Source organism: Poecilia formosa, unplaced genomic scaffold (genome assembly GCF_000485575.1).
Source record: "Poecilia formosa unplaced genomic scaffold, Poecilia_formosa-5.1.2 Scaffold224, whole genome shotgun sequence".
Lineage (NCBI taxonomy): Eukaryota > Metazoa > Chordata > Actinopteri > Cyprinodontiformes > Poeciliidae > Poecilia > Poecilia formosa.
This window is the reverse complement of record NW_006800163.1, coordinates 281,794-290,442: the sequence shown is the minus strand read 5'-3', so window position 1 is coordinate 290,442 and position 8,649 is coordinate 281,794. Positions and strand designations below refer to the sequence as shown.

Below are 8,649 nucleotides of genomic sequence, written 5' to 3'. Positions count from 1 at the left end.
TTTATTTCAGTTAATTATGATGATTTTCCTCTAAAAAAAACTACGAGAAACATGACATTAATTTATTAGAATAAAAAGTATGTTTAATGCCAAGTTAAAGGTTTTTTTAATATGTACTTTTAGTGTAGTAAACAGATTAGAGGTATATATGTTTTATTCTGATGTACTTTTATCTGAACAAATCTGATGTTTAGTGATGTTCAAAATCACTATCACTAAAAATGATATTGAACAAAATCACTTTCAGTTGATTTTGTTCAAAACACACAAAATAAAATTTGATCTAAAGTTAAATTTATCGCTTACAGAAAATTCCTGACTCCATTGGACAAAAACAACCTGTTCACCATCGACCATTTCCCCCTTTGGTATCGCCTGGCCGTGGAAAACACTCCTGGGAGATTTTTCTACTACGCTGTTAATGACAAAGGTCTACACTCTTATATCTCTTAACCAAACATATTTGGTTTGTATTCTTTGCAAATAACCAATCAGAAAATATGTGAGTTTATTGAAAGTGATTGTTCTCCTAACAGGAGTGAAGTATGTTATAGCAACAACAGCTGTCACCGTGTCATCTGGAGACAAAATGGCCATGGCTGGAGGTCAGTGTCACTGCTATAGTCCTGATCTGCTTTCTGGAGAATGTCATGTCAAATGCATTTTCTCTTTTCCTGGAGATTTTCCTGATGTTGCCTGGTCTGTGGTACTTACGCTGACCACTAACAGTGGTACGGATTGATCAGGATAAAGGAAATAAAAAAAAACATATCGTCACCTTACTAAAAATAATCCTAAGTCAATTTTTTTGCCAAAAGTATTTATTTATTTATTTATTTATTTATTTATTTATTTATTGCCTAAATAAATCACTTTTGACAAAAAATGACTTATTTTAGGAAAAATGTCAAATTTAACTCAAATCTACTGATGCTTCTGATATATTTTTATTTACAAACAAAAAAAAACAAATTGAGACATAATTCAGAATATGTCGCCTGCAGCTACAGAATATTAGTTGGTGGGATTTAACTGATCTTGTTGATGGGGGATTACAATATAAACCCTCTCTGGAGCAGCTGGAGAAGGATCAATTCAGTCCCTGACAGATCAGTCACTACAGAGGATCACTAATGTCAACTTGCCACATTTTAATGATATAAAAAAAATAAATCCTTCCAAATCTAGCATTCTGTATAACTCAGCTGAAAACTAAAAAAAAAAAAAAAAAAGTATCAATCTGGCTGCTAAAATGTTCATAGTCTTAAACCACTATTTCATGTTTTGCTCGACACTCTGAACATCACACCAAATATTATTTTAAAGTAAATCTAATGAAACTTCAGGTTGTGCATAAGAATGACATGACACTGTCATAAACATGACATGACTTCTGTTATGAAGAGGAAGGAATCTTCATGAATCTTTACGACTGTTGTCATGACATATCATTTGGTAAATAATGACACTTTTCATTCAAAGTTACATTAAATTTTGCATTAAAAGTTCATTAAATGTGTCAACTTTGCTTGAAAAGTGTCATTATTTACCAAATGACACGTCATGACAACAGTCATAAACATTCATGAAGACTCCTTCATCTTTTTGTTATGTCATGTTTATGACAGTTTCATGTCAGTCTTATGCACATGTGACCGGTGGACTTCTGCGTTGTGTGTGTTATGTGGTGATCAGACAAACCACAAGACACCAAGTCTGGGTTTGGAGGCGGTCTCCGTTTATTTAATCTGTCAATCGGGAGATATTAGCATTAGCACCTAGCATGTGCTCCAACCTGATCTATACAAAATAACAGTGTTAGCATGCATCAAATGTTATAAAGGCGTAATAGCAACTCAAATGAAAATATCCAAACAGTTATTAATACAGAAGGAAAAATAAACATTTGAACAATATAAATTAAAGGATTACAATGGATTATAAAACTTGCCTCTCCCCAGTGGAACGAATAACAAAAGGGAAAAGGAAATTAATAACTTAATATTTATAAATAGTCCTGGAGGACCCTGAACAAAAGAAGAAGAAAATAAGGCAGAGTTGGAGGACCAAACCCCTTATAGTAGACTCAGAGGAACACAAGAACAGTCAAGTATAAGCGGACAAATACATGAAAGGACACATTTTGTGTAAATATACAATTATTAATATAGACCCAGTTACACACACACTGTCAAATAAATTGTAACCATTTTTTCTAATTTGTTAAAGCTTTAGTGTTGAACCACTGCGACCTTTATGTGTGTTCCTGTTTTAATAATAATAATGATAATTCTGATAATGATCAGAAATTTTCCTACTGCGATGTAAGTAAAGGACTTTTGTAAAAATTCTGACCCATCTGTCAACACAGCAGGGGTCCTTGAGATAGATATTACGAGAAGAAATCAGGAAAGCATAATGCCCCAGGTTTATAAATAAAACCTACCTCAGATGATTCACAACTTACACATTTTTTTAAGGGATTCAATTGGGAATCACAGCAGATGCTGTCATTGTGATGTAATTTAGCCAAAAACTGAACTTTGTGAAGTTATTTTGAAAAACAAAATACTGCTGAGAGAAATGAATTGCTATCCTTAACTTGATGAGCAGAGCAACTGAGGTTGAGATAATGTTTCAAACAAATTCATTCCTCATAAGAGAAAAACTTCCAGACAAATTCTTGATTATTAAGGATTGGTCATGTGACATCCTCACGTGTTTATGCAGCAGTTGATTTTTAAAATGAGAGTTGCCATAAATGTTGTACCTTGACAGAAGGGGTTTGTAGTTCAGAGCTTCTCCTCTAGGTAGCAGCAGAAGTCTGGAATTATTTAGTTGTAGTTGTTACATTAAAGCTTAAAGCTGGAGTCTCTCATATATCTCAGTCTCAGTCATTGTCTGTCCTGAGAAGGTATGATAGAAAAATACTAAATTAACATAATTTACAAGTTGTCAAATATGAAACAGACATGACTGTTGGGAAACTAATTTGCATTGCTGTGCATCTTAAGCTTGTACTCAGATGCTGTGAAAGAGAAAGGAAAACACAAATAAAAAAACTAGAATGTCCAGATGTGCCAATAAGCACATATATAGGTTTCATATGAAGAACACCAATGCATTTCAAATGTGCTACAGTTTTTAAACTTCACCTAATCTAACTTGTTAAATTAGTTGTACAATCACTCCACGCCCAGAGTTTTAGCACGGTGGCAGAATTGCAGAGTTTCTCCCTTTAGACACTGTTTAAGAAATGAAGAGCAAAGCTGCCAAAACAATTGGATCTCAGCATGTCAGAAGCTGCTGATTCGATATCCGTACACAAAGTCACAGCCGTCTTTGGATGTGTCAGTAGATAAAGCTGGGACGTCATCCAGGTCAGTCTCAGTTCCAGACTTGGCTATCAGAGGCTGACCGCGGCTCTTCATCTTTCTCTGGTACCGAGCCATGAGTGAGGCATACACACAGCCGTAAGTTGCTGCAACAACCATCATTATGCACACTGTGCCACACACCACTCCCGCCACTATTTGTGTGCCATGTGCCCTGCGTACGCTGACTGGCCTGTGTCGCTGCCAAACACACTCATCCATGCTGCTGAGCCGCCCTGGTGGACAGGAAGGCTTAGTGGCCTGATTCAATGCAACATCCTTGGTTGGACTTATACAGTACTTGAACATCTCTGCTGGAATGCTACGGATGTCCCTGCCCTTAAGGTTCCCGGGGAAATTGCACTGCATCACATCTACCTGTCCATCTGTAAAACAAAGGGACAGGTGAGAAGACAACATAGCAATGTTGTATCAAACTACTCTCATCGCCTATTTTGGAAATGTTAACCTGCTTACCTCTGTAAATTAACCACTCCATCCAGTTCTTGAAATCCCTCAATTTGCAGTCACATTCCCAATGGTTTCCAGCCAACTGGAGCTGCTGGAGGTTAACTAGGGGCTCAAATGTAACTCTGTCTAGAGTCATAAGTCGATTGTGAGCCAGGGACAACCAGGTGAGTCTCTGAAGCCCATCCAGGAGGCCCTTTGGCAGTAATAGAAGGCTATTAGAGGACAGATCAAGCCCCTGCAGCTGCCACAATCCCTGGAAGACCTCCTTGCTTAAACCATCACTCCCATTCAGTCTGTGGCCAGTCACTGTGCTGTTAGGGAGGTCAGAGGCTGTTACAATAACACCAAAGTAGTTAGAAGAGAGATTTAACCATCGAAGGCTGCTCAGGTCAATGAAAGCTCTAGGCTGCAAGCTGTGAAAATGATTGTGGGACAGATCCAGGAGCTCCACGTTGCTGAGGTTCAACATGTCGCTGCTACCCAAGGAGGACAGGTTGTTCCGAGAAAGATGGAGCACCAGAGAATCCAAGTCTAGCTGCTTTTGGATGGGCATCAGAGAGACGAGCCCCACCGCAGAGCAGTCAGTTGTGTTGTGGTAGCAGGTGCAGATAGTAGGACAGCCACTGACTGAGCCCAGAAGCCCCAGCAGAACCAGCACCACTCCAGTGGAAGCCTCATAGACTAGGAGACATGAACAAAGGAATAATAACATTCTTAGAAACACTCCTGTGGACAGAGATATTTAAATTATTACAGACTTGTTCTTAGTTTGGAGTTCTAAAACAGTCGAAGGAGTAACTGCATTCCTACAGTGTGAAGGGTAGGTTTATAGAAACTCACCCAAACTCCCATGGTGACTCTGTCCATGCCTCATGTCTTCAGCATTCACTCTGCTGTAAGTGCCGGTTTACATTTGGCTTGTCTTGCTTGGTGCTGGATAACCCTGACATCCAGGTTTGTAGATGAACTTGAAGAAATAATTAAAGAAAATGTCAAAGTACAATGGGGTTATGAAATTGAAGTAGAATTGAGTTTTTGATTCGGAAAACATGAAAACAGAGGTTTATAAAATCCAGGATGCAGGATACTTTTCATAATATCTGTAGCAGAATGAGTCGCTCTCAGGGGTTTAAGGAATTTCAGTGCTGTACCATGATAGGATGTCACTAGTGGATTAACTACAGTAAAGAGTTTTCCTCACTACTTAAATAATTCATAGTCAACTGTTGATAGTATTACAAAAAATTTGAAGTAACTGGAAACAACTCACCCTTAAGGCAGTAGGACAGGAAAAATTACAGAGCTGGATCAGAAACTGACAGCATAGTTCACTGAGGTCCTCAAATTTCTACACACTCGATAGCTACCAACTTTCAAACTTTGGTTTGAAATCTTCAGACGCATGGAAAGCTTAATTTAACTTGTCATTCAGACCCAGCTGCATGATCAAGCAGCTGGGTCTAAATGTTCTAAATGTTCAATGAACTGGTTTGTTGAAAAGCAGACTTTCTCTCAATCATGCTTTGCTGTTTGACAATATGATGGACAAATCTGAATTTGACTGTTCCCTGGAGACCAGCGCTTGCTCAACTCCGTTGAGTCACGTTAAATTTTGTTGCAGGGATGATTATGATTATGGCGTAGGGCTGACTCACAGGAGCCGTTTCAGGCTCTTAGTTTCAGTAAAAGGAACTCTTACTAAGATTCTAGAAAGTTTCATTCACCCAATGATTTGGAGCCTTTTACCACATGTCTCCAAACAAGTAAACAAAGCAAAACTAGAAAATTTCTTCAGAAAGAAAGGAGTGGGGCCTGGACGAGTGTACCTATCACTTCTAACCCAGCATTTTAAATTCACCCTGACAAATGGATCTATACCAGTCTTAGATGTATGATCTACCAGTAGAATGCAATGAGTAAAACTTTTGTCAAGTCCATCATTTCAATGTTGTGACTGACCTTGTTCACTACGACTATAAGCTTTACACATGTGGTTCTCACTCACGGTCCAAAATAAACAACATGAAGACAGTGGGTAATTGTTTATTTCTAAAAAATGTTCAACCTTCATACTAAGGATTTGAATTTACACTGAAAATTCAGAGAAATAATAATTTTATGTAAGCAAAATATGAATAGTCACAGGAAATATGTATTCTTCCCATAATGCATTGTGAGACCTGGCTCTGTGCTTGTTTATGAGACTACTCACTGCCTCTGTCTGGGACCCGTTGCTATGGTAATTAATTATCTGCACCTGGGCTGGTTCTCTCTGTCAGACAGGATGCTGGAGACAGAGTTTCTATATTTGTGAGACACTCAGCGTCGGTCTCCAGGACCCTGACAAAAAAACCATAAGCCCTAGCAAAATTTAGCAAACATTTTACGGGAGCAGGCATGTGTATTTTTGAAGAAGATTTTAAGTTATAGTATATTTTTGGGAAATATCTCTGGCTCAATCTTCTTACGGATCCCAGGTTCTCCCAGCGGACCACGTGTAGCCACACAGAAAACAACAATGAGTGTTGACGTCACAGAATTTCAGAATTTAATCCAATAGAACAGTGGTCCCCAACCCCCGGTCCGTGGACCGGTACCGGTCCGTGGACCAATTGGTACCGGGCCGCGCAAGAAATAATTAAATATTTCCGTTTTATGTATTATTTGAGTCTGGAGGATCTTTTATTTTGAAAATCCTTTAACCGGATTCTCTCAGTTACTTGCGTGCCAACACTGAGCCCACAAGCAGCAAAATGAGTAAGAAACGGATCAGATGTCTTTGGAAAGTTTCTTTGCAAAGGGGAAAAGGCCCAGAGAAGAGACAGGAGCAGGGCTTAAAGAGCTCCGGCCGAGGGCCGGATTTCCGGCTTTTGACCAAACGGTCCACCTTAACCAATCTTAATAGTCCGCCTCAACCAAACTGTAGTCTCCGAGCTTAAAGAGCTCCGGCAGGGGGCCAGACTTCCGGCCTTTCAAGCAAAGCGAGCATTAGACCAAGCGGCCCGCCTCAACTAAACTGTAGATAATAGACAAAGATGTCTGCCAATCAGAATTCTTATTGGTGTTCTTGACCAATGACTGTAAAACGTTTTGTAGAAAAGAAGCGCATGCGTTCAGTTCGGCGGTTAAATCAAATGCAATATGAAAGAAGATGGAGTTTGTCTCACCCGGTAAAGAAACACGTTTACTGGAGAAAGGAATTAAAAACAAGTGGCGCTGGGCATTGCTAGAGGAAAGGGGACAAGACGGGAAGCTGGCGGAAATTTTTACAAAAGGGGGGCGCTGGGATTTCTTTGGGGGGCGAACTAGGTCAAAGGTAAATTTTACACCTTACAATCACAACAATACCACTTTAGACTTTGAGCAACTTCCTAAAACTGTATTTTGTAACATTAAAACATGCTTGGCTGCAACTGTATCGATGGCAGCTCTCCTTCTATTCAGTGTTTGTAGCTTTTGGCGCAGCTCCATTCTCCTGCTACTAGTAGCTTCACCGCATCAGGTCAGCGTTACACCGGCTGATGACGTTGCTGTGATTCACTTTGTCTGCTCTCTGATTTTCAAATATTTTATGTTTTATTTAGGATTTTTGTACATATGTTTTGGCAGTTCTGTGATCATGTCAAAGCAGCGACTTTTATTAAAAAGTGTTTTATTTCCATCTGGATGCTGCCCGCTTCCATGGAAGGACAACAGAAAATCGCTCTTATAAACATGTAATTACTAAAATCACGATACCCTCACTGTGTATCCCTCTGAAAAATGAACCCATTCAAATAAAGAAATCCCTCCCTCTCTATTGTGAACGCTCACGATAGAGAGCATTCATTTTATAGCGTTAAAAACGGTGCTTTAAGTGGTCCAGCATGAAACGGGTGTGATAGAACAACAGAACCACAGCACTTTTAAATGTCAATAATCAGAATACCGAAATAGTTTCCGTTGTTTTAAGAGGTTTACGTCAGTCTGCCTTTTCCCCATCGATGCGCTTCCCGACCGCCCTGCACCTTAGGGGGTTAAAAAAAAAAAAAAAACGACGCGCACATTGCGCAAAACTCTGAAACAGGAGAAGCGGGACATAAAACGGCGAACTAGATGTGAATTATGGCATAAAAACAGAAAATCCGACACTGAACAGTGAAAAATCAACACATGATGTGAAACACATGACGATTAGGCGGCGCAGCAGGTGATGAGTGAAGATTACTGGTGGTGAGCGTCAATAAACGATAAAATAAATCTAGCAACAGGAAAGAAACTAAAGTGGACATAGCAATAAACCAAGAGAGGGTAATACTAATCAAATGAAATTAAATGGAAATGAATGAAGAACAAAGTGCAAGAATAAACTAAGAAACTAAAGTAAATACAGAGGGGGTTGAGCGTCGGTCCTTCACCCTGAAGTTCCTTCCCTCGGGGGGCGATTTATGTTTTCGCATCCACCTGAATAATGTGCAGTTGCGCCACTGTTAGAAGCAATTGTTTGCATTACTCAAAGACACTTTTTATTAAACTGTGGCAATAGCAACGGTATATTTCTATCACCACTAAGTTTCAGGCTCAGGATTTTTTTTACTTTAAGCCCTGGACAGGAGGATGGATTTATCCCGGACTGGTAGGTGAGTCAAACATTACAATCCGCTCTGTGTAACATGCGGCGACCGGCTGCTAATGAGGCAATGAAGCTTCAAACTGCTTCGCCACATAGAGACCAAGCAGGCTGTGGATATAAGCAACACTTCGGGTGTCATTGTCTCCCATCACTCCCAGATGGGACCGTCTTGTTGCAGAGAAACGAGCTCAG

General features: G+C 39.6%; 2 protein-coding genes across 5 annotated transcripts in view; one reads left to right on the top strand and one right to left on the bottom strand.

Annotated features, from left to right (window-relative positions):
• Positions 1-8,649, top strand: part of LOC103149375 (voltage-dependent calcium channel subunit alpha-2/delta-4-like) — a 63,723-nt gene that overhangs the window by 29,585 nt on the left and 25,489 nt on the right. For all 4 annotated transcript variants that reach the window (XM_016679875.1, XM_016679876.1, XM_007568489.2 and 1 more), the window contains 2 exons: positions 309-430; positions 537-605. In XM_016679875.1, coding sequence (XP_016535361.1) covers positions 309-430; positions 537-605 — 191 coding nt within the window. The remainder of the gene's footprint in view (positions 1-308; positions 431-536; positions 606-8,649) is intronic.
• The window catches only part of LOC107838226 (leucine-rich repeat and transmembrane domain-containing protein 2-like), a 10,362-nt gene continuing 4,688 nt past the window's right edge, over positions 2,976-8,649 (bottom strand). Inside the window, exons 2-4 of the mRNA XM_016679879.1 lie at positions 4,686-4,812; positions 3,852-4,526; positions 2,976-3,760 (exon numbers count right to left, since the gene is read on the bottom strand). Of these exons, the coding sequence (XP_016535365.1) occupies positions 3,297-3,760; positions 3,852-4,526; positions 4,686-4,719 (1,173 nt within the window). The 5' untranslated portion in view covers positions 4,720-4,812 and the 3' untranslated portion in view covers positions 2,976-3,296. The remainder of the gene's footprint in view (positions 3,761-3,851; positions 4,527-4,685; positions 4,813-8,649) is intronic.